We start from the raw sequence: 27,273 nt of genomic DNA, 5'->3' as shown, positions 1-27,273 counted from the left end.
ACGGATGATCCAAATACATCTGTATCTATTTTAAAAATTGAATCGGTAATTAATAACCTTCCAGAAAAAGAAAACACCAAGCCCAAGTGGGTTCACCAGTAAATTTTACCAAACATTTAAAGAACACATTACAACAATTCTCTACAAACTCAGAGAATAGAAGCAGAAAGAATATTCCTTAACTCATTCTATGAAGCCATCATAACCCTAACACCAAAACAAGGACATTACAAGAACAGAAAACTAAGGCTATAATCACTCATGATTCTACATTAACTCTTTTTACACTGTTTGAGATTTGTAATTATAATTCTATAAAATCAATCGTATTGTGTTATTATGTTATTGTATCTTTTCATTTCTAGAAACAATATTTCTCATTGCTGATTGATATTCGGTGGAAGACCAAGGAAATCAAATGCAAAGAAAAATCGTATTGAAATAGTTATTGATTTTTCAGCTGAGAATCATTTATCCTTATTCTAAATGATCCAATTTAAAATTTTTATTCTATAATCCTCAAGGTTTTTTATTTACTTGAATATAGTTAACACACAATGTTGTATTAGTTTCAGATGTACACATAGTGATTCAACTTCTCTATACATTATGCTATGCTCTCCACAAGTAGCTACTGTCTGTCACTATAAAACATTACATTATCATTAACTATACTCCCCATGCTGTCCCTTTTATTCTCCTAATTTATTCATTCCATAACTGTAAACCTTTATCTCCCACTCTTCTTCACTTATTTTTCCCAACCCCCCCACACCCCTTTCCTCTGGTAACTGTCAATTTGTTCTATTTATTTATAAGTCTGATTCTGCTTTTTGCTTGTCTATTCATAAGTTCTGTTTTTTAGATTTCATCTAAGAGTAAAATAATAAGGTATTTATCTTTCTCTGATTTAATTCACTCAGCATAATACCCTGAGTCCAACCATGTTATTGCAAATGGCAAGATCACATTCTTTTTATAGCTGTATAGTATTACATTGTTCAAGGTTTTGTGTTCAAATATAGTAATATAGTAAAGAAGGATAAAAAAGTCTATGGTTTCATTTGCCTACAAGTTCCAAAAGAATAAACTGAAACATAGCTATAAAAAAAGTACTGAAATCTTAGGTTTTATGTTAATAAATATACACTATCCAGAAGGAAGATGAAAACCCTACTATGTGCAAATCAGAATAAACCAAGAATATTACACTTAGTTCCAGTATCATATTAAAAAGAGAGAGCAAGAAAGAGAAAGAAGGAGACCCACAAACCAAAGAAGAGCCCTAGATAACTTCAAAGGAAAATAAATTATCATGAATTTAAATAACAAGAATAGTCAAAAATATTTGGAACATTTATCTTTACTAGAAAAAGACTGAGAAGGAGATTGAAGAGAAGTCACAGGGAAATGGAGAAAAAGTAGGCAGCAGGCAGGCAAATTTAGATCAGTTTAAGAAGGAAACTGCAAGGAATGGAGTTGTCCACTATTGAAACAATAAACCTTAGAGCTAGTGAGTTCTTTATCACAAGAAGTGTTTAAGCAGAGATGGTGGTTACTTCATAGAGATTAAAGTATAATTCCTTCGATAATATTCATTGAGTAACAACTAGCTAGCTAAGAGGCACAGTAGATCTAAGAGTACTCTAACCTTGTAATGATCATAGTCAATGATCCTAAAATATAGAAAGTAGATGAAATAGCTACATTTCAACTTACCTTTTTTTCCTCCTGTAATATTATTACTTCATAAAATCGTGGGAGATTTAAGCAATAATTTTGTCGTTGATCTTTCTTGATGTTAATATTTTCATAATGAGGTATCTTTTTCCTTTAGAAAAGTCAGAAAAATTGAGGAGCTCTCAGTTTCAAATATATTATTGTTCATATAAGCAAAGACAGTGTTTTACACCAACATTGTCTGCCTAAAAAGTATGCAGTACTATGATCAGCTGGGTGTGTTAGGCCAATATACACTAAATTTTGTAAAATGTATTAATCTCTGTTGGTTAGTTGTACATTTTCTAATTCAGAGCATTACAATAAACTTATAATGACTCCAGGAAAAAAAAAAACAGGATGTAGGATATATATTAGGAGTTTAAATAAAAAGCTACCCAGAAAAGTTTCCTGAGTATTCCGTTTAACATAAAACGTTCTTAAAATTTCAAATCCCTTGATATTTCAACTATTTATAAAACAAAACAAAAAAGGACATAAAGTTCTTTAAAAATAAAAGAGAAGCTTATTTTCACTGAAATTTACACAACCTCAAGAAAGAATAAGAAAATAAAAGTGATTAACAGCCCAGCAGTCAGACAGCCTGATGTGAATCCTAGCACCTACTAGCTGTAGAGTGACCTTATACAAATCATCTTACTTCTCTAAACTTCAGAATAGATTCTTTACCTGACTGGAAATAGAAACAACCAATTATTAAGATTGTAATGATTAAAGTTAAGTAATACAGGTAAAGTATTTAATGCCATGCATGGCCCATAAGTACACAATAACTGAGCTATCCTTACTACAAGAATTTTTTTAAGATTTATTTATTTATTTTAGAGAGAAAGAACATAAGAGGAGGGGCAGAGGGAGAAGGAAAAAGAATCTCAAGCAAACTCTCCACTGAGCACAGAGCCTGATGCGTGGCTCAGTCTCAATGACCCTAGATCATGACTTGCTCTAAAACCAAGAGTCAGACACTCAACCAACTGCGCCACCCAGGTGCTCTTGCAAGAATTATTTTTAAATGGGCTATACTGACTATACTATTTCTTCTACTTCTTAAACAGAATTTAAAAAAAAAAAAACCTCAATTAAACATTTTCAATGAACTATACTGAACATAAACTTTTTTAAAACAGGTAAAAGAAAAAACATAAAAACAAATATTTAAGTTATATAATTGCAAATAATCTGTTTGACATTGCTATGATTTAAATACCCATTTAACATCTCGGTTCACTGATGAAAGCTGACTTCACTGATTTTTTTCACACAAAATTCAACAAATGAACTTCTTTTCAAAACCTCAAATACTTTTGTGGATAACAAATTTATATTTGAGAGATCAGAAGGGTCACCTATCATTTTGGTCTGTATCTTTCCCAAAAAGAGACCTACATGCTTATCTTACCATTTACAGTAACCAAGTATCTCCACTTTTATACTGTATCAAATATCCCAGAATCATTCTGACTTAATCAGTAAGTAAAAGATTAAGAAAAATGAAAAATAAAAAGGTACAAAATGTTAACTACCAGAGAGAACCAAGACAACTCCAAATAAAAGGTAAGGTGAAGGCAGCAAAATCAAAGAGCAAACAAATTATGGAAATGGTAACATATATGAAGCAGTCTAGAATGCCCCCTATATGGATACATTTCAAAGCAAAAGTGAAAATATGAATAGAAAAACACAGGATATAAAAAAATTCAAAGAGAAGTAACATTAAAAAAACGAGGAATTAGAATGGGAGTGGGACAGGGTTGGAGAAACAAAAGAGACTGTTGGGAAAAACTGCCAAGTAAAATCAGAGCAATAAAGTTAAACAGAGTCCCAGATATGCCTGCAGTATTTAATTAGAAGTGTAGTGGAATGGAAGGAAAGCAATCTTCAAAGAACTACATACCTTTAATAAAAGTTACTTTTGCCTTATATTTATTAAACCTCAATAAAACTGATAAGCATGTAGGCAGGCAAGCAGGCAGACAGACAGAAAGATAGATAAGCAAACCAGACAAACTGAAAGAAAAAAGGATAAAATTAGAATACTGAAGAACGAAAACATATGTCAAGAGGATGAACAGAGCTAATCAGAACATTTCATAGACTGTTTTGTTTGGAATAATGACAAAGACATTAAGTTAGACCCCACTAAGCTAAATATATTAAAGTTCTAGTGTACTATTGAAAGAATAAAAATACAAGGTGTACCTCTCATATTAGGAGAGTTTAGAAAAATGAAGAAGAAAAGAAAATAGGGCATAAATTCCAAAAAATAAGAACCATGTTTTATTCTTTTTATTCCCAGCTACTATGTGTAGTACTACCACACAGAAAGAATTCAAACAATGTTTGTTCAGTAAATGAACATTAGCAAGGGTGACTAAGAAAGTCTCAGCTACAGCCACCACTGGTATATAGATATGTTTGAATCTATCTAGGAAACTAATTAAATAGGTAATTATGGGGGGACTTCCTATAAAAAAAAAAAACTCATCCTATAAGAGAAAATGAATCAGGTAGATAAGCTGGATCTTGTTTAAAAATTACAATGATGAAAACAGGTGATAGATTCTGAGAACCACATGTTATTTGTCATTGAATTTTGTCTTCCGTGGACCCACGTCTAAGGCCTCATGGGAGTATGAGTAGGAGAAAATAAAGTAGGAATGGGAGTAGAAGAAAATAAAGACAGAACGAGTTATTTTACCAGAAATGTATTTCCTAGTTAAACTTCATAAATATAACCTCCAAACTGATGCCATGGCTCTGAGCCCACACTGAGAATGGCTTCTAAATCTATCATTTAGTCAGAAGAATGGACACCAGAGCCAGGCACAAATGAATATATTACAATACTTTACAGTCAAGAACTACATTAGAGGTATACTACAGTTACATATGTATGTATGTATTTTTTACTTACTGGACTATATTATACTGTCCAGGACCAGGCCCTGACTTTGTAGGTAACTCGAGTCTTCCCAAAGAGTTGCCAAAATGTATCCCCTTGTATTTCAAAGTTGTATTGGAAAAATCCTTAAAAAAAAAAAAAAAAAAAAAAAAAAAAAAAGGTAAAGATGAGACATAGTTTAAATAAGCCATAAAACAATGTTTAACTTCATTTAAGTCTAAATCTAAAGGAAGGACAGCCTTAGTCAAGGAGGTTCTGCTAACAATTGCAAAACTCTTCTCTCAACCTAAATTAAAATTGTTGTGCCCTATCCCACTCCTGAGTCAGCCAGGATTCCTAGAGAGGTATCTCTAGTCATCCTCAACCAATATGAACAGCTCTCTTGGCAGTACACTTAGCAATCTAAAACCTTAAGGGCAATAAACATGAGCACCTCATCATTTTAAAAAGGGAGGGTAGGGCAGAACTATATGATTTAGGGAATAGAGAGTCTGTTAAAAATGATCTTAACTAAATAGAAATTAAATTAATTTCCATAAATCAAATTCAAGTATCACCAACAGATAGTAGATAATTTTTAATTACCTAGCATTTAAACTATAACAAATTCATGCAAGTTTTCAAATAGCAACAAATATATGACAAACGAATTAAATACTATCCCCAGTTTATTCTATTAATGCTTGAGGTCCAGACTCAACCTCTAATGCCAAAGAAATTATTTGTGACAAGAGATATCAACAAGCATGTTTCCTTTGCATCCACTATAGTAAATGTCAAAATTTAAGCATGACCCTAAAAAGTTTACTTAAGGGAAGTTAAAGGACATGGTTTCATAAAATAATGAAATATAAGAACAGTAACTTCCCTTATAGAAATTCTCTTTTGTTCACCTACTAGATTCTAAATTGAGCAATCATTCAAAAACTTCTTTAAAAATCATTTCTTAACTAGGGTAAAAGGTAAACTCTGGCCTACTTACCTTATTTTTTAATTCATATTTGTAAAAATATAGTTTTAAAATAAGCTTGGATTAATAATCCAATTTATATACATATAAAAAATAAAATCCCCATAAGAAACTTGTAGCTCAACTGCATAAAACAGGGTCACTTGTCCCAGGTAAGTATTATTCTTCTAAAACAGTGGTACCAACCTCTCTCAATTATCATTATAAATAATAATTAATAAAATAAACAGCAATATTCATGAATAAAGTATAAAACCAATTCAAAATGGTGAATCAAACCCATATCTGCCAAGCTCCTAGCAAAATTTCAAAAAATTTTTTATAAAATAGACACAAATCACCAGTACTAGAATCTAAGAGATAGTATCAATCATGTTCCAAATCTTCAAAGAATTTCTGGAAAATATAACATAGCAGAGACTACAACCAGAAATAGAACTCACCACATGTGAAAAGAACCTCCTCTGAAGCCTACTAATGAACCCAATGAGACAGAAACCAGAGATTAGGATGGGCTCTTTAGTGGAAAGTAGGGAGGAATTCTCAAAACTACTAATACCCTCATAGATTTGCGCCACGGCCATTACATAAAGAGATGAAAGACAATGTTCACCCACACTATTCTTGGCATGCATGGTTGGAAATAAATTGGAAGCTCTGCCACTAGCCCCTAATGAGGACAAACTCTATTTAGAGCAGTACCATTCCAGAAAGCTTTGGGATGCCACAACAAAATCCAAAAAGCATCTGGTACAGCACTACAATTCCCTACTATATGAAAATGCCTTTTACTTCCTAGAACTTACCATTAACTATCCCTCAGATGTTACAGAATACAACACAATAAAACTAAACTTTCCCTTCTACACCCACCTGTCTTAAAGAATTAAATAGGGGCCAATAAAATCTCTGACAGAACTTTGATGTTTCCATGAAGTGAAATAGGACCTTTGTCGATTCTTTTTACAGATGTAATCCCACAGAGAAATTGAACTGCAGTTTTTCTACAGGTTTCCCCTGCTTTGATTTCCCCTGTTTATTCCTTGCTTGGGGTGGTAGAGGATGTTGAAGCTGAGGGTAGTTATTAATTAAATCTAAGTAAGATTCAGACATGTTTTTAAATGTCTAGTGAACTAACAGGGCAAATCAACCAGAAGGTGAATGTGAAAACTAATCCTATGGGAAGCAGCTAATCATAAGGACCCTCATCCAGTAAGAAAATCTTACTGCCCAAAAAGTGGCAAATGTTAAATGTTGAATATTTTCTGTGGACTGAATTAGCCCTCTAACAATTCCCACTGGATTTTTGCCTGTGTCCTGGAGGGTACCAAAAGGCTATGATAAAAATCTGAAAGATTTCTTTCATTAAACACTGGTAAAACTCAGTGCTACTTTTATACCTCTATAATACAATGTAAAACAAAAAGAGAAAGACATTATTCCCCAACTTCACCCCAGCTCATCATGCAGCTTTAACTGTGATCAGGTACATTGGTAGAAATTCCCAGCAGACAGCACCATCTGGTAAGACACTGAAGTGCCTAGTGGAATGGCAGCTGTCTCAGTGGAAACAGACTTATTCAGGAGTGTGGTCAAGACAGCCCCTGAGAACTCACGGCAACACCCAAAAAGAAGTTACAGAAGGCTAGAAGACCTCTAAATCAATAGGAGAAGATACTTACATTAGAGTTATTAACAAAATTGTGACTTGTTTTAATAACCCACAATCCAATGAAGCCTGGGAAAACTTGTTACATAAATAAAAAGAATTAATTCTTATTTCCACTAGGAATATTTCCAGCACTATAAGGGCCGCAATGTACTTAGATTATTAATATGTAGATTCCTTCTAATGAATTACAACACAAAGAGCAGAGAGGTATTTTCCTATCTTCACTATAGACATTCAGCTTTAACACACTTATGAAGCTATAACACTATAAAGTACTATATCAAAGTAAGGTGATATTATGACCATTATTATCATAAGTAGGTTGTCTAGTTGATACATGATTCTCAAGCCCAGATCTTTGTCAGTACTAGAAGGAACAGAGTTATGAAGAAAACTTGAAAGAGCTATCTCACCAATCTCTATAGCACTTAGAGTATACATTGCTTTGGCACTCCTGAGCATAACACAAAAGGAAATAAGGCAGTCAGATCACCCAAAGGCTTTGGATCTGGAGTACAGAGACAAATGTAACACCTAGCATGAGAGTATAGAAAAATGGAACACCCTGACATGTCCAACAGAGCTACAGATGGTAGCAGATGAATACTGGAAGAAACTGTGGCATCCACTAGAGTAGCTGAAAAGCAGCCTGCTCCTTTGGGTCAGTGGCAACTCCAAAGACTGCTGCACCCTACAGAGCTTTAGGAAAAGAAAGAATGTCAAGCCACACAAGACTTCTTTTTTCTAAAGTAAGTGTTGTAGATCATCTTTCAAATGGATTTATCTAACATAGCCATGCATTTCAAAATACATAGTTTTGTGTACAGAAAGAGCAAAATATCTTCATTGTGCTATATTTTATTTTCTAATTAGAAATTAACAGAAATTCCATAATTGTGCAGATTTTAGGCATAATAAGTAAAGTACACAAATGTAGAACTCTGTTCTAATATAACATAACCATGTTAGATATATAAGATATTTTATATATTTCAGGCAGAAGCATATCTACTATGTTTATTTACTATAGCCTATAGATTTTTTTTTAAATCAGCATTTTAAGACAGCATTTTGGTAAATCATCTCTTACATCACATTTTTATAGCCTAAAAAATACATGTTAAAGTTTTATATTAATTCTTTCAACACAGCATTTCAAGACCTTGAATAGAATTAGGTCAGGAAACTCTTCAGGTTATTTACACTGTTGTGATTTTGTGGTTCAACTGTTTAATAATTCTTAAAGTAATCCAGCAAAAGGAAAGATCATGTATAAATATACATACACACCATTCAAGACATTAGCAAAATCCTTTTCCTGTACCTACACTAAAATTCATTTTACCCAAATCATATTAATTTTTTCACTGAACTCTTGACTACAGAGGTTACTCAGGTAAATGTTCAATCTGAAATTTAATTTAGAAGCCTCTTAAAGATGGAGGACAGAAAATGAAAAATAAACTAATGCACTCTTAACTCTAAATCATACTCTCTTTATGTCAAGAAGTGTTGACAATACCAACTTCAAGGTCATTGTCAACTTGGAAAATCATTAGCAAATAAAATATGACTTAACTGAAGCAAACTCAGCAGGGGGCTGCATTATTTTAAGTAAATGCTGTAATATAACTTGAAGAAGAATTACTAACTGCCACTCCCATTGACAATAAAATGTATGAAGGGGCTATGCAACTTTTCCACCATGTCTTTTCCATAATTAAGTATGGAAATAGAATTTTTGAAGAATTAAAAGTCCCAAAGTGCATCAATTCAAACACTAATGGACCGTTCTCCAGCGTGGCAGCACACCGGTAGCTCCCAGCATGGTATCATTAGCAAATGTCCGTGCCATAATTCCACCACGAACTTTGCTTGTGAAGTCCACCTCTAAAAAGTAGGCTTCTAATGATTACCTGGGTTCTTCTTAAAAAAGAAAGAGGGTGTGTGGGTGGCTCCATGGGTTAAGCCGCTGCCTTCAGCTCAGGTCATGATCTTAGGGTCCTGGGATCGAGTCCCACATCAGGCTCTCTGCTCAGCAGGGAACCTGTTTCCCTCTCTCTCTCTCTCTGCCTGTGTCTCTACCTACTTGTGATCTCTCTCTGTCAAATAAATAAATAAAATCTTTTAAAAAAGAGAGAGAGAGAACACAAGAGAGACACTAAATTTTATAACTCAAATGTTATACAAAGTAATTTATGTACAGACTTTTGCCTTACAGATTGAATAAGCTAAAACTTATCATTTGTTGGTTAGAGTCTTATACAACTCTTAATTTCAAAGCCTGTTTTCTATTTAAACTATGTAAAATATCTCCAGCATATATTATTCACCAGTTCAGGGAAGAACCACAACTATTTCACACCTCTTGGATTATTCTCTTAATCTTCTATTAAAATTCACTCATCTAGAAACTGAGCCCATATATGAGATTATCTCACAAAGCAACTAAAGAGATACATAGAATTATCATAAATTGGGTAAAATCTAAATGAACATTACTACAGTATCAATTTCACAATTCCTATACAGTCTATAGGAATCTGTATTTTTTTTGGCTACAGGAAAAATAAAATAAATTTTATATGTCAAAGTAATGTTTATTCATTAGGTATAGGAAACTCTTCAAGTTAATTTACACTGTAGTGATTTTGTGGTTCAATTGTTTAACAATTCTTAAGGTAATCCAGGTTTTGTAAATCTAGGTAAGCTTGGAGGCAAGGTTCTAGCCCTTGAATAGATGATAGACTATTCCAAAACAAAGAAATAGTGTATATGAAAAGTTTAATTTTAAAGAAAGAATAACCATTTTGAGATTTAAGGTAAAGTATTCAGAGAATTGTTTAAGTTAAGGCCAAAGATCCAGGACTATTGTAAAAAACAGCTTATGCAAGGACAAATAACTATTAAGTGGTGAAGCCAAGAAACAAACCGAGGTGCTATACTCCATTCAACTACATCTCCTAACTTTTCCTCACCTTGAACAGAATATACTGCTATTAAACCATAGGACTTCTCTAATTTCACTGCAATTTTTACATAATTTATCTCTACTGTTCTTCTAAGCATCTTACTCAAATATCTAAAATACTGGCACTGTCTGCTGAAGAAGACTAATTATTTTGAGATTATTTACAGGATGGTGGGATAGTCAAGGCCTGGAAAACCAGGTACGGCATAGAAAAAGAAGGCAAGATACTCATGGGACAAAAGACCCCAGAGTCAGAAGAAATGACCCCAGAGTCGGAAGAAGTCTCTGAGAATAGGAGACACATCTGTAAATTACAATGTCCTTCCTATCCATATTTCCAGAGATAACCTGGTTCTTTGTAACTTTTATAGCATAAAACAGTCCAAACCATGAGAGACTCTGCACTCTGGGGAAAAAACTGAGGGTTACAGAATAGAGGGGGGTGGAGGGATAGGGTAACTGGGTGATGGGAGTCAAGGAGAGCACATGTTGGGATGAGCACTGGGCTATATGCAACTAATGAATTGCTGAACACTATAACAAAACCTTATGATGTGCATATGTTGACTGAATGAACATAATGAAAACAAACAACTGTACTTGAACATAAAAAGTATCATTTCTACTGAATTCCATAATCAACAGAAATCAAATAGGGGAGTTACAAGCTAAAAATAAAATAATACTGGCTTATGTATTTGCCATTATCATTGTTCTTTAATTCTTTGTATAGATTTGAGTTACTACCTAATGACCTTTCATTTCAGCCTGAAGGACTGCCTCTAGCATTTCTTTAGAGGAAGTACTAGAGATAAATTCTTTCAGTTTCTGTTTACTTGGGAATGTTTTATTTCACCTTCCTTTTCCAAGAACAGAATTCTCAATTGGCCGTCTTTTTTTCTTTTTCCCAGCACTTTGAAAATATCATCCCATTGCCTTCTGGCCTCCATCGTTTCTGGTAATCAACTGTTAATCTTACTGGAGAACTCCTTGTCACTTCTGCTTTTTTAACACCTCTCTGTCTTTGGCTTTCAACAGTTTGACTATAATGGATCTAGGTATGCATCCCTTTATATTTTATCCTGCTTGGAATTCACTGAGCTCCTTTTATGTATATATCAATGTTTTTTTCAACAAATTTGGGGTGTTTTAGCCATTATTTCTTTAAACATTCTCTCTGACCCTTTTTTTTCTTCTTTCCTTCCTGGACTTCCATTATCCATATATTGGTCGGCACGATGGTGTCCCACAAGTCTCTCAAGCTATGTTTATTTTTCTTCATTCCTTTTTCCTTTGTCAGACTATATAGTATCAATTGATTTTTCCTCAAATTTCCTGATTCCTTCTTCTGCCAGTTCAAATCCATTACTGAATCCCTCTAGTAAATTTTCAAGACCATAACTATTACTTTTCAATTCCAGAATTTTTATTTGATTTCTTTCTAAAATTTCTAACTTTTTATTGATACATTCTATTCAGTGAGACACTGTTCCTACATTTTCCTTTAGTTCTTTAGACATAGCTTCCTTTACTTCTTTGAATCTATTTAAAATAACCAATTTAACAACTTGGTCTAATAAGCCCAACATACTGGCTTCCTCAAGCTCAAAAACAGTTTCTATTGATTGCTATTCCTACATATGGACCGTATTTTTTTGTTCTTTGCATTTCCCATTTTTTAAGTTGAAAATTGCACATTTTAGATAATATAATATGGCAACTATAGAAATCAGAATCTCCCCCTACCACTGAAGTGTTTGTTGGTGCTTGTTTGGTTAGTGATGTCCCTGGACTATCTCTAGATTCTGCATTCTTTGTCATATGTGTCTACTGAAGTTTCAGCCTGGTTAGCTAAGTGGTCAGGTAATGGACAATCGTAGGACAAGTCATTTCCTTAAATGCCTTGAACTAATAAGTCTCCAACTTTTGCAGTGGTGCTCTGTGCATGTGTCAGCACACACCTTCAATGTTCATATAGGCAGTCTATCAGTCTACCTTCCAGTGCAGTAGCCTTACCTATAGATAAGAGCTTTCTATCTTGTCAAGTCTGTTTTTTGCAGGGATGGGTTAGCAATGAAATTTCTTTCAGTGTTTTACAGGACTAAGCAAGTAAGTAAATATATTGAGAATAATAGAATAAAGGTCTCTCACTGAAAAGCAAAAACTAGAACAAACCTGTGGTACTGGATTGGAATTTCTTAAGAACAAGATACTGTCTTTTATAACCACAACATAATTATCAAAATCAGGTATCAGCATAAACTCAAAGTTTTTAATAGATAGATAAGAAATAAGTATGGATTTCTAATCCTGTCCATTGACAGCCTGAAGCACCGCAGGAACAATGCATGTACATAGTATAATGATCTTGTTTTGAAATACCATTCTCCACTAAATGGAAATAGGGCTCCTTAAAGAAATGTCTGATTCCAAAGCTGGAGCAGGGGAAAAAAAATTGGTGAACCTGGAACATCTTACTGCACCAGAAGGTAAAGAAATGCTCAAGGAATGATGAGGACATGTCAAAAAGACAAGAGATGCTAGCTTAAAAGGGCTCCCAAGGATCAATTCTGGGGTAATTTAAACCTCAGAATAAATAATGAGTAATAAATGATAAATTTTTTAGTAAAAGAGGAATTCATGAATCCGTGATGATATAAATGGGAAAAAAGATAAGGAAAGCTCTCCTTTAAAGTGCCAACAAACACATGTTAAAGGAAAGATGGGTCATAAAACCACCCCTTGATAAACATCACAGCAAAATTGAATCAGGCATCATGAAAGGATATTTAACTAGTGAAGTTTGATGACGAAAAATATATCTACTTATTCTTAAAGTAACTCCCACAAAATATTTATAAATTTTTTAAAAACAGTAATTTACACTATAACTGGAAGATACCACCTCAAATTAACATCACCAATCATGAGATAAGCAAATATCCTGTGCCTCTTTATGTGATGCACTGAGAATACTCATTTCTGGAGTATTCCTGCCAAAATATATAAACTTACTCTAATCATGATAAAATATACATAAAGCCAAAATTAAGAAGTACTCTACAAAGTAAATAGGCTATACTCTTCAAAAAGTCAAGGTTACAAAAGACAAAGACTAAAGAACCATTCCAAATTAAAGGACATTTTTTTTTAAGATTTTATTTATTTATTTGACAGAGACAGAGAGAGTACACAAACAGGAGGAGTGGCAGGCTCCCCACTGAGCAGGGAGCCTGATACAGGACTCCATCCCAGGACCCTGGGATCATCACCTGAGCTGAACACAGATGCTTAACCAACTGAGCCACCCCGACAGTGGCTGCACTAGTTTACATTCAAGGGTATCTGTTATGTTTGAACTGTTCTATGTGTAATTATATAAATTACAGTAAATACATATTTTTTAAAACTCTTAACAATTCAAAGAATCTAAGACGCAAAAATGTCCCAGTATAGCCACAAACCAAATGGTTTCTAAAGATATTTGGGTCTAAGCCCAAAGATGGAGACATATACAAACAAAACTTATAGAGTACTAAAATTGAAAGTCAAGCCAAATCTGAGAATACCTATTCTTTGCCCAAGGTTTGTCACTCTTCAGCCTCTCCTTAAGTCTATGCTTAATTCTGGCCATCTTCCTCATGGGGATTACTTCTTCCAGATCTCATAAAAGTATAAAAATGTTAAGTTCAAAAGCACTACGTACTTCAGTCTTGTAACTAAGTAAAACCAGACAAATCACTTATACTCATGGATAATTCATATATTTTAATTGGCTAAATGAAATTTTGGCTCAGTTTTGGCCAGGTTTGAACCCAAAAACCTGCATGAGATGGACGTGCTATAATATGTTTGATATTTTAATTAAAGAGAAGCTCCTTAACTTTTTAAAAAATTTTTGTGAAATAAATAATCCTTATACTATTAGATTCAAATTCCTTTATTTAAAAAATCCCTTTTCCCTTCCAAATTCAGGAAAGGAATATCTATGTATTGCATAAGATTATACATTGTAGCAGACACTTTTGTAAGTGAAACTTGTTTCCTCTTCTTCCTAGATGTAGTTAGACTATATTTACCAGCCTTCTTGGCCTTAAGTGTGCCTCTGTGATTAAGCTTTAATACCCAGATTTGGCTACAAAATCCTCCCACTAGCAGTTCTCCATTCTCTTTCCCCTTTGCCAGCTGGATACAGATGAACTGAAGCCCTTCGATGATGATAGTGACATGAATGGAATAAGCCTGTTCCCCTGGATCTCTACATAGAGGAAAGTCTCTTATCAACAAGGAATACCTATATGAATGAGGAGAAAAAGAACTTCTGTTGTATTAAGCCACTGAGATTTGGGGGTCTATTTATCACTGAAGTTGGCATTACATTAATTAAAACATGCATAATCACAAACAATCTTCCAACTGTCAACAGAAAATACATTTTACTTACAAATTGAGGTTTATAGTATGCTGGACCTAGTGTACTGTCACTAGCAGGTGGAGAATGTTTTATAATACTGCCATCCTCATTAATATCATAACCATATGACCATCCACAAGAAGGAATTGAAGGAACATCAACACTTCTGTAAACTGTAGGTGGTACTCTTGAAATTTTCTATAAGAAAACATTTTACATTATTTACTTAGAGGTAAGAAAAGGAATAAAGAACCAAATATTAAAATTTACTAAAAGGCAAATATAAATATTGACTTAATGACTTTCATAATATAAACCAGAAATGTTGATTCTATAAAAGTAATTTAAAGGAGTAAATTCAAGTCTCACCTAATCATATAAATTAAGAGAATATTAATATTTAATATTACCATTAAAGCCACCTTAAGAGGAAGAGTCTCCCTCACTTGGCTCAGTTATTTATTTTACTTAGTAAATAAGTAATACTGATGCTAAAAGCAGGCATTCACTCCTAGTCTCATCATCAATCGCCTGTTCAAAGTGGTTACTTGTGCTATACTATCATAGTATCTCCCCGGCAAAAATGAACTTTATATTTTTCTGTAACATTTCCCAGCTTCATTCTTTCAGCTAAATCAGCTCCTAATTTACTTCCATATTACTGGTGCTCTATATAAATATCCTAATTATGCTGACCAGATAGCAAGAAAAATGTCTATGACATAATCCTAAATGGAAACAGAAAAATAGAATGTATGTCTAAGTAAGACACATGCAATCATACATAAGTATATATAGTAATATATATGATTTAATGATGAACTTTTAAAAGCTATGCAAAAATTAACAGAATTATCCAAGTTATAGTCAGAAGTTTTAGGGTGATTATCATTTTTTTAAATTTCCTTTAGCATGAAATATTTTATAAGTTAAACAAAAAGAGAAAGCAACATATAGTAGAAATACTAGTATAAAATTTAGCAAATGAAATGCTGGCATTTAAACAATTTAGTTAAAAAATTTTTTAATTTAAAAAATAAACAATTTAGTTACCTGGAAAACTACTTAAGAATATATTGATCCTCTGTTGTTTCTGAATAAATAAATGCTATAGTTTAGTGTATGCATGCCCACATGCCCAATAGACAATTACGTTATAAATATACTATCACTGGCAGAATTTTACTTTTTTTTATCATTAGAGACCATATACTGATCATCAAATTATAACAGGAAATATTGAATAGCTTCTCCAACTACTTTCAAAAATTATTTCCATGATATCAAGACTTTCCAAAATATGTCCCCTATCTCCTTCTCTACCCTCTATTCCTACCTTAGATCCTATACTCCAAATATTCTAAAGAACTCTGTTCTTCCCCAGACATACCAACCCACTAAAAACTGCAATGTCTTTATTCACATGGCTTTCTCTTCCTGTAGTGTTTTTATCCCATTATTTTTAACACTTAGTGAATCCTTTAAGATCCAGTTTGATTGTGATATCACTATTCCCTCCAAAAACTCTCTACTTTGGTCTACTAGCAGACATTTTATTATGATATATGTTTATTAAAATAGCATTGCATCAAATATTTAATACTGAATTATATAATTTCCCTATTAAAATTATAGATCCAGGTCACCTGGGTGGCTCAGTGGGTTAATCCTCAGCCTTCAGCTCAGGTCATGATCTCAGGGTCCTAGGATTGAGCCCTGCATCAGGCTCTCTGCTCAGCGGGGAGTCTGCTTCCCACCCCCACCCCCACAACTGCCTGCCTCTCCGCCTACTTCTGATCTCTCTCTCTCTCTCTGCCAAATAAATAAATAAAATCTTAAAAAAATAAAAATAAAAAATAAAATTATAGATCCTGGGAAGCAATGATTTGTCTTCTATGTGTTGCCAGGGCCTAGAATTATGTCTATTATACACAGTCTCTGGAAAAAATGTCTGATATTAGTTTCAAATGCACACCATAGTAACTGGACAATTCTATACATTACACAATGCTCACCCCAAGTGCAGTTACCATCTGTCACCATACATATGGTGACATATGTATGGTGACATATGACACACATACATAGTCATAATGTTACAGACTATATTCCCTATGCTGTACTTTTCCTCTCCATGACTTATTTATTTTAAACTGGAAGGAAGGAAGGGGATGAAGGGGAGGAAGAAATTCCTAATTTGTCCATTAAAAAGCATTCACAAGTCTTGAAAAAAAAAAAAAACTTACTACTTTTCAGAAGAAAATATCACAGTGTTATTAAGAAAATGCAAAAGATTAAAGTCAAATAAAGTGTTTCCTTCTCTAAAAAGATCTGATAAATCCTTGCATAAGCAAATGAACACTTACTTTGTCCCCACTTACAAAATAGCAGATATTTAAATATACTTATAAACCTTAACTTCATTGTCATTGTACTGACATTATTCAACTGAGCACTTAGCTCTAAAATATGTCCCCTAAACAAAGCTGATTAAAATGTAATTAAAATGAGCTATGTGAAGGAGTTATGGAAAAAGAAAAGAGAACCACTCTAAATAAACTGACCAAAATCTAGATTATTTATTTCAAAGGGCTAGGCCTTTGGTATAAAAACTATTCATTATATAACACCAATGTACTTTCCCAAACATGTCATCTGCTAGTCTCCTACATGAATTTTTTACTTGGGTCAGTACAATCTTGGGTCTTCTATGGACCCTACTACACTACCTTCACCTCTATAGCTCTCCATGCCTGGAAGGTATAGTCCAACCCTATTCTTCAAGGCCAAACTTCTCTATAAATCCTCTACAAAGTATACTTTGCCATGATGTAGTAGTCTTCCTTTAAATTCCTATGGCACTGGGAGGCCTGGGTGGCTGAGTTTGTTAAGCATCCAACTCTTGATTTTGTCTAAGATCATGATCTCAGGGTCATACGATGGAGCCCTGACTCGGGCTTTATGCTAGGCATGGATCCTGCTTCAGATTCTCCCTCTTCCTCTATCCCCCAGCCCCATTTGCTCTCTCTAAAAAAAAAAATTGTTTTTTAAGATTTTATTTATTTATTTGTCAGAGACAGAGGGAGAGAGAGAGCGAGCAAGCACAGGCAGACAGAGAGGCAGGCAGAGGCAGAGGGAGAAGCAGGCTCCCTGCCGAGCAAGAAGCCCAATGTGGGACTCGATCCCAGGACCCTGGGATCATGACCTGAGCCGAAGGCAGCTACTTAACCAACTGAGCCACCCAGGCGTCCCTCTAAAAACAAAATTAATGTAGTTTTAAAATTCCTATGGAATTCAATTACACGGTTATTCATTTAGCACCTATCATATTTCATCTTGCATTAGTAACAATCTATATAGCTCTCTCTCATCTAAATTTTAAGTTTTTTTTATTTCAGGAATCATGCTTTCAATTTCACTGTATTATTAACAGTACTTATTACAGAGTTTTCTCTCTATATATAGGTAGACCACTCGGGTGGTTTTTTAAATCTCCTTTACTTTCCATTTACCATAGAAATTGGAAGTGATAATAGATTTATTAAAAGCAAAAACGAAGTCAGTTGTTAATACAATAAAAAACTAGTTTATACACATTGAATATTAATTTAATTATAAACTACAATATGGATACTAATAAAAATAATTTTTATAGTAAAGTTTTTCTTAATGTACTTACCACATAAAATATTAAACCTTTTCTATTTTAACTAAAAGAAATGTCAGAGTATAATTTAAAATAGCAACATACTGATTGAAGATGCTCTTTTACCTGTAGTGCTTTTCTGTTCATGATATCTAATGTTCCAGGATAAAACTGATCATAGCTCGCTGGTCCTGGACTATCTGAAACAAACTTCTTAAAACGCTTCTCCCGGTTTTGTAGACTATGACCTCCTTTTATATTATACTAAATTGGAGAGAAAAAAATGAAATAATTAAAAGAAGCACTTTATAATTAATACTATTTGGTAAGTATTACATATTAATATGAACAAACAGTTTTAAAACCCAAGGCTCTTGACTAAAGACATCATTCTAGTAAAGAGATAATAAGAGAGGACAACAGCTATAGTCATCAGTTTTAACTATGAACTCAGATTAAAATTTACTATACTTAGGACACTCCAAGAGAATGCAAAATTCAGTTTTAAAACAGGAATCAAAACAAAGGAATCCTGAAAGTTGTAGAGCAAGAATGAAGAGCATACACTAGCAGGCCTCAAAAGAATACGTATCTCTGAAATGAGCTAAAAATATTGGTACTCACACTGCAAGGAAAAAGCAACCTTTCCAAGCTTCTTTAGGATTAATTATTTTCATGAACTACTTTTTGGTCATTTCCAGGGATGCTTACATAGGCTTAGTGGCAACTGCATGGGTTTTTATTTGGTTAGCTGGTTTATTCCTTGTTTTTTTAACAGCACATTTTTCTTTTTCTTTAACATATAATGTATTATTTGTTTCAGGGGTACGTGATTCAACAGTCTTACACAATTCACAGCGCTCACCATAGCACATACCCTCCACAATGTGCATCAGCCAGCCACCCCATCCCTCCCAAACCCCTCCACTCCAGCAACCCTCAGTTAGTTTCCTGAGATGGAGTCTCTTATGGTTTGTTTCCCTCTCTGGCTTCATCTTGTTTCATTTATTCCTCTTCTCTCCCTGTGATCCTCTGTCTTCTTTCTCAAATTCCATACCTCAGTAAGATCATATAATTGTCTTTCTCTGACTGACTTATTTCACTTAGCATAATACCCTCTAGTTCCAGCCACATCATCGCAAATGGCAAGATTTCAATTTTTGATGGCTGCCTAGTACTCCACTGTATACATATAGCATATCATCTTTATCCATTCATCTGTTGATGGACATCTAGGCTCTTTCCATAGTTTGGCTATTGTGAACACTGCTGCTATAAACATTGGGGTGCATATGCCCCTTCGAATCACTACATTTCTATCTTTGGTGTAAATACCCAATAATGCAATTGCTGGGTCATAGGGTAGCTCTATTTCCAACTTTTTGAGGAACCTCTGAACTGTTTCCATCCTGCAACAACAGTTTGCATTCCCAGAAACAGTGTAGGATGATTCCCCTTTCCGTGCATCCTTACCAAAATCTATCATTTCCTGACTTGTTAATTTTAGCCATTCTGACTGGTGTGAGGTTATATCTCATCATGGTTTTGATTTGTATTTTCCTGAGGCCAAGTGATGTTGAGCATTTTTTCATGTGTCTGTTGGCCACTTGGATGTCTTCTTTGCGAAATGTCTGCTCATGTCTTCGGCCCATTTCTTGATTGGATTATTTGTTCTTTGAGTGTTGAGTCTGGTAAGTTCTTTATAGATTTTGGATACTAGCCCTTTATCTGATATGTCACTTGCAAATATCTTCTCCCATTCTGCCTTTCGTCTTTTGGTTTTGTTGACTATTTCTTTTGCTGTGCAAAAGCTTTTTATTTTGATTAAGTCCCAATAGTTCTTTTTTTTTAAATTAACATATAATGTATTGTATCAGGGGTACAGGACTGTGATTCATCAGTCTTACATAATTCACAGTGCTCACCATAGCACATACCCTCCCCAATGTCCATCAACCACTCCATCCCCCCCAACCTCGTCCACTCCAGCAACCTTCAATTCATTTCCTGAGATTGAGAGTCTTTTATGGTTTGTCTCCCTTTTGGGTTTTGTTTTGTTTCATTTTACCCTCCTTCTCCTACAATCCTCTTGTCTTGTTTCTCAAATTCCTCCTATCAGGAAGATCATATGATAATTGTTGACTTACTTCACTTAGCATAATACCCTATAGTTCCATCCACATCATTGCAAATGGTAAGATTTACTTTTTTGATGGCTGCATAATATTCTATTGTGTGTATGTATGTATTATGTACGTGTGTGTGTGATACATATACACATATGTGTGTGTATGTGTGGGGGTGTGTGTGTATATATATATATATGTATATATATACATATATATATATATATAAAACATTGGGGTGCACATGCTCCTTCAGATCACTATATTTGTATCTTTGGGGTAAATACCCAGTAGCACAATTGCTGGATTGTAGGGTATCTCTATTTTCAACTTTTTGAAGAGCCTCAATACTGTTTTCCAGAGTGGCTGCACCAGCTTGCATTCCCACCAACAGTGTAGAAGGGCTCCCCTTTCTCTGCATCCTCACCAACACCTGTTGTTTCCTGACTAGTTAATTTTAGCCATTTTGACTGGAGTGAGGTGGTATCTCATTGTGGTTTTTATTTGTATTTCCCTGATGCCAAATGATGGTGAGCATTTTTTCATGTGTCTATTGACTATTTGGATGTCTTCTTTGCAGAAATATCTGTTCATGTCTTCTGCCCATTTCTTGATTGGATTATTTGTTCTTTGGGTGTTGAGTTTGATAAGTTCTTTATAGATTGTGGATATTAGCCCTTTATCCGATATGTCATGTGCCATATCTTTTCCTATTCTGTCAGTTGTCTGTTGGCTTTGCTGACTCTTTCTTTTGCCTTACAAATCTTTTGATCTTGATGAAGTCCCAATAGTTCATTCTTTCCCTTTCTTCCTTTGCCTTTAGCAATGTTTCTAGGAAGAAGTAGCTGCGGCTGAGACCAAAGTGGTTGTTGCCTATATTCCCTGTATTCTCCTAAGGGATTTTGATGGATTCCTGTCTCACATTGAGGTCTTTCATCCATTTTGAGTTTATCTTTGTGTTTGGTATAAGAAAATGTTCCAATTTCACTCTTCTGCATGTGACTGTCCAATTTTCCCAACACCATTTGTTGAAAGACTGGTGGTTTTTTTTTCCATTGGACATTCTTTCCTGCTTTGTCGAAGATTAGTTGACCATAGAGTTGAGGGTCCATTTCTGGGCTCTCTATTCCATTCCATTGATCTATGTGTCTGTTTCTGTTGCCGGTACCATACTGTTGGTTTTTTTTTACATATATATTTTTATCTATTTGACAGAGAGGGAGACAGCAAGAGAAGGAACACAAGCAGGGAGAGTGGAAGAGGGAGAAGCAGGCTTCCCACTGAGCAGGGAGCCATATGAGGGGCTCAATCCCAGAACTCTGGGATTGGTTCATGACCCAAGCTGAATACAGATGCTTAATGACTGAGCAACCCAAGCACTCCAGTACTGTCTTGATGATTACAAAACTGTAATAGAGTTTTGTAATCATACAATAGAGCTTGAAGTCTGAATTGTGATACCACCAGCTTTGGTTTTCTTTTTCAACATTCCTCTGGCTATTCAGGGTCTTTTCTGGTTCCATACAAATTTTAGGATGATTTGTTCTAACTCAAGGAAAAAAGCTGATGGTATTTTTTTTTTTTTTAAGATTATTTATTTATTTATTTGTCAGTGATGGAGGGAGAGAGAGCGAGCGAGCACAGGCAGACAGAATGGCAGGCAGAGGCAGAGGGAGAAGCAGGCTCCCTGCCGAGCAAGGAGCCCGATGTGGGACTCGATCCCAGGACGCTGGGATCATGACCTGAGCCGAAGGCAGCCGCTTAACCAACTGAGCCACCCAGGCGTCCCAAGCTGATGGTATTTTGATAGAGATTACATTAAATGTGTAGATTGTTTTCCTTTATGGTATCACTTATCTCTTGAATTCTCCCCTCGTGAGCCAGTAATTGTTAATCCCTCTTTTTCGCAGCTTCTCTATTTTTCATCATTTGGTCTTCTGTATCACTAATTCTCTTCTGCCTCATTTATCCTAGCAGTTAGAGCATCCATTTCTTATTGCACCTCATTAAAAGCCTTTTTATTTCAACTTGGTTAGATTTTACTTCTCCCGAAAGAGATTTTATACTATCTTCTATGCTTTTTTCAAACCCAGCTAGCATCTTCATAATCATTCTGAACTCTGGTTCTAACATTTTACTAATGCCCATATTAATTAGGTCCTTGGCAGTCAGTATTGTCTCTTGTTCTTTTTCTTTTCTTTTTTTTTTTTTTTAAGATTTTATTTAGTTATTTGACAGAGAGAGATCACAAGCAGATGGAGAGGCAGGCAGAGAGAGAGAGAGGGAAGCAGGCTCCCCACCGAGCAGAGAGCCTGATGCAGGACTCGATCCCAGGACCCCAAGATCATGACCCGAACCAAAGGCAGCGGCTTAACCACTGAGCCACCCAGGCACCCTTCTTATTCTTTTTCTTGAGATGAGTTTTTTTTCATTTTGTCATTTTGTCCAGAGAATAGATGAATGAGGGAAAAAAATGCTAAAAGGGTAACAACATCCCCAGAAAAATATGCAAATCAGAATATTTGCAAATCTTTTAAACAAACCAGAAGAAACCTAAACCCAGAGGAAAAGGAAAAAAAAAGAAGAGAAAGAATATGATCAGGACCATGAAGAGAACAGAGCCATACACTGGATTTGAGGTGTATTTTGGCCTGTTAGAAGAAACTGCCTCCCAAAATTTTAAAGAAAGAAAAACTATATATCTACATGCATGAAATAATGGTAAATACAATGAAGGGATGGAAATGACTATAAAAATGAAAAATTTTAAATATTTTTTAAAAAGGAATTGGTAAGATCAGAAGTTGGTTGAAAAAGAAAGAAGAAAACAATTTTTTAAAAAGGAGAGAATGTTATCAGGTGGATGAACAGACCAAAGCTATAAACTAAGTGATTTAGGGTATATTTTGGTCTGTTAGAAGAAACTGTATCCCAAAATATTAAAGAAAGAAAAACATATATGTATATAAAAAATAAGGTTAAATACATTAAAGGGATGACTATAAAAATGAAAATTAAAAAAGACTTTTAAAAGGGAATTGATAAGAAGTTGGTTGAAAAGGAAAGAAGAAGAATTCAAAAAAAAAAGAAAGAAATATAGAAAACTTTAAAAATTGACTTCAAAAGAATAAAGAATTATAGGGGGAAAGCCATGAATTCTATGTGCTGTATTCCCCTAGCACTGGAGTTTTGCAGTTCTCATTAATCAGTAAAGTTGGTCTTGGCTGGATGTTCTTACTGATCTTCTAGGGGAGGGGCCTGTTGCAGTGATTCTCAGATGTGTTTGCCCCAGAAGGAATTGCACCACCCTTGCCAGGGGCCATGCTATGTAATCTGCTCGGGATTGTTCTCCATAGGTTTTGTTCCCTGAAGGCCTTCCACACAGCTTTAGAGGACAAGAATAAAAATGGCAGCCTCCCAATCTCTAGCCCTGGAGGAGAAGAGAAATCGGGCCCCCACTCCTCACTGCTCTCTCAGAGAAAAGCAGTAAATTACTCCTTGGTCTCTGGCCACACTCTGAGCTTACCCAGCCTGTGACCAAGCATTTCTATCTCTGGCACACAGCACTATTTGGAGTTTTCAAACCCAGCAGATTCCTGTAGCATGTTCCCACACCGCTCCTCTGGGGAAGGAACAAGAGTCTCCCAGGATCTGCCCCTTGTTGGGACTCTGCTTAAAGAGCAGTGGCCCAACTATGCCATGGATCACAGTTTATGGCAATCCCAAGTTGAGAGCCCACTTCTTGGTTCACTCTTTGCAGCCCCCTTCCTGACTCCAATACCTGGGTGTTCTGCTGCACTCAGGTACCCTCAGTCTTTCTACGACCCCCAAGAGTCCTGAGACCACACTGTCCCAGCAAGGGTTCCACCCCTCACATAACCACTGGAATGACGTCCCTCACTAGAGCAGACTTCTAACTAAAAGTTCCAATTTTGTGCTCTGCTAATTTATTGCTTGACCATCCCACCACAGTCTATCTTCCCAAATATCACCTCAAATTCACTTCTCCAAATGTCCTACCTTCCAGAAAGTAGTTGCTTTTCTATTCAAAGATTTGCTGTTATTCTTTTCTTTAATCTCCTGTTGAGTTCATGGGTATTCAGAATAATTTGATAAATATCTAGCTGAATTCCTGGGACCAGACAGAATTTAGGTCTCCTACTCTTCTGCCATCTTGCTAGCCCTCCCTTAATAGCTTGGTTTTATACTCAGATTAATTTTAAACATTGTTTAATGCAGAGGAGGGACTGGGAAGAATCTCCCATAGCTCTCCATGCCCCATGTCTGGATTCTCTAGAATCAAAAAATTATCAACTGAGTAATAGTTGGTGAATTCAGAAAAAGAAAAATTCTGAAAAGAATTCAGAAAAAGAATCTTATTAGTTTCAATTTAAAGTCACCATATAATCATTTCAAAGACGATTCATAGTAATAATGGTTGGCATTTGATAGATCCAATAAGATCTTTTTTTTAAAGATTTTATTTATTTGAGAGAGAGGAAATGATGAGAGAGAGAGAGAGAAAGGGAACATAGGGAAGGTGAAGAAGCAGACTCACCACTAAGCAGGGAGACCAACCTGGGACTCAGTCCCAAGACTCCAGTCTCCAGGATCATCACCTGAGCTGAAGGCAGATGTTTAATCTAGGCTGAGCCCCCAGATGAGATTTTTTAAGTCACTTATTTACCAACAGACCTTTTCTCATGGTATACATACCATATGTTCATAATCACTATTAACTGAGCCCATCTCTAGTTTGAATCTTAATCAGCTGCTTTCAGCTTTTAAGAAATACACAAGAGGTCTTCTTTTAAAAACTGAGTCAAAATTATATTCTTAGGTAGCCAATCCACTGCCTGACAACTATTTTAATAAGACCATAATTCCTGTTTAAAAAGAGTTTGGATCTTAAAAAAAAAAAAAGAAAGAAAGAAAGAAAGAAAGAGTTTGGATCTATAACAAAATTTAATGATTTTGCAAAAACATTAGCATTTCAAGTTAGATAAAAAGTAAAAGCATGGTAAAAGAGAAAATCTCCTCAAATCTTGATTCTTTGAAAGTCATTACTGTAGTCTCTATGATCTTACATTTCACACAGTAATTTGAATTTATATTGAACTTCAACAGAAGATAGCAAAATTAATCTGATTTTTTAAAAACTGGTAGAAATTAACCAGCACTTTTCTAATTACTCATATTTCCTAATTATCAATTCTACCGATTTTACCAGAGGTTATAAAAGGAACTACAGGGTCAGATAAAGGACCCAAAAATTATATTATGAGGTAATTATACATTTTATATGAAAACTATGAGACAACAGCCTTCCTACTTCTTGAGTCCTATGCTTTTGTCTATATGGTGTGGTTATTTGATAAATTACTACATTGCCACCAACTGCCCAACAATACAGAATGCAGTCTCATCGGAAGGGTGAGGCCATCTACTGAATCAATCTGATATCCCATCACACAGCTCTAGTGAAATGTATCTCTCAGATCAAAAATCAAACCTAATTTGGACATCTATTAGTAGGCCCTGATAGTGAGAAATATGAAGGAAACTATTTATCTGGATCCAGGGAAGAGATCTCCACATCTAAGTCTTATATAGCAAGGAAAAAGATGGTATCAGCCATGCATAAACAGGTCACAAACTAGAAAAGAATTAGAGCCAGAAAACATAAATGAAATTTGAACTGACTCTTTGGGGTGGGATTCATTTTAGGAAAAAGGATAGGAACAAAATAAGGTTTGTGACTTAATAAGCTAATTATCTACCAAAGAATCAGAAACTTGTACTTTGTAAACTTCATTCTTCCGTGTCTTTTATTTTCTTAATTCCCCTTAAATTGTGGGAACTTACTTTTGAAAAAAATTAGCACACTTCAGATATGCTAGAGGAGACAAAGAAAGAAGTGAATTTGCCCATAACAAGTCAAGAGCTGGAGAGGCAAAAAGAATACTCCTATCCTCACTCCCAACTTTGGCATACTGGTGACAACCATAATCAAAGTGAGATAACCATAACAGAAACAGAGAAATAGAGAAGACTAAATTGGGGCACACAGTTTTAACTCCCAAATGTTTTGCTTTTATAAGAACTTCAAGTATTACATACAGTGGAGGCAGGCCTTCACAACTACAACCACATTTTCAGTCTTCTCAAATTTCATTTGAAGTTTCCAAATATTTACTAGGTAATTGCTAATAGAAAGGAACATTTCAACCTAGTCTCAAAAAAAAGGTATAAAAATAAATTGTTAAATACTGGCATTAATTTCCAATAGGATTATCCCCTTAATTATTATCAAGCATATTAATTATTTGTATAATAAGTATGATAACTATTGTCACATGACAAACATTTTCTAATTCAGTCACTTAAAATAATAATGGACTTTCTTTTTTAAATAGCATGATAAACTTACACTTCTTGGAACTTTAAAAGTTCTGCAAGATATGGTCCACATATACAATGGAATATTACACCTCCATCAGAAAGGATGAATACCCAACTTTTGAATCAACATGGATGGGACTGGAGGAGATTATGCTGAGTGAAATAAGTAAAGCAGAGAGAGTCAATTATCATATGGTTTCACTTACTTGTAGAGGATAAGGAATAACACAGAGGACACTGGGAGTTGGAAAGGAGAAGAGAGTTTGGGGTAATCAAAGGGGGAGACAAACCATGAGAGACTGTGGACTCTGAGAAACAAACAGGGTTTGGGAAGGGAGGGTGCAGGGGGATGGGTGAGGCTGGTGATGGGTACTAAGGAGGCCATGTATTGCATAGAGCACTGGGTGTGGTACATAAACAATAAATCTTG

At 34.8% G+C, this 27,273-nt stretch overlaps 1 protein-coding gene across 1 annotated transcript in view; it reads right to left on the bottom strand.

Annotated features, from left to right (window-relative positions):
* The window catches only part of STPG2 (sperm tail PG-rich repeat containing 2), a 604,044-nt gene that overhangs the window by 562,790 nt on the left and 13,981 nt on the right, over window positions 1-27,273 (bottom strand). The window contains exons 3-6 of the mRNA XM_059162334.1: window positions 18,442-18,579; window positions 14,700-14,867; window positions 4,655-4,767; window positions 1,720-1,831 (exon numbers count right to left, since the gene is read on the bottom strand). Of these exons, the coding sequence (XP_059018317.1) occupies window positions 1,720-1,831; window positions 4,655-4,767; window positions 14,700-14,867; window positions 18,442-18,579 (531 nt within the window). The remainder of the gene's footprint in view (window positions 1-1,719; window positions 1,832-4,654; window positions 4,768-14,699; window positions 14,868-18,441; window positions 18,580-27,273) is intronic.

Source organism: Mustela lutreola, chromosome 1 (genome assembly GCF_030435805.1).
Source record: "Mustela lutreola isolate mMusLut2 chromosome 1, mMusLut2.pri, whole genome shotgun sequence".
Classification (NCBI taxonomy): domain Eukaryota; kingdom Metazoa; phylum Chordata; class Mammalia; order Carnivora; family Mustelidae; genus Mustela; species Mustela lutreola.
This window is presented reverse-complemented; position numbering and strand designations above follow the sequence as displayed.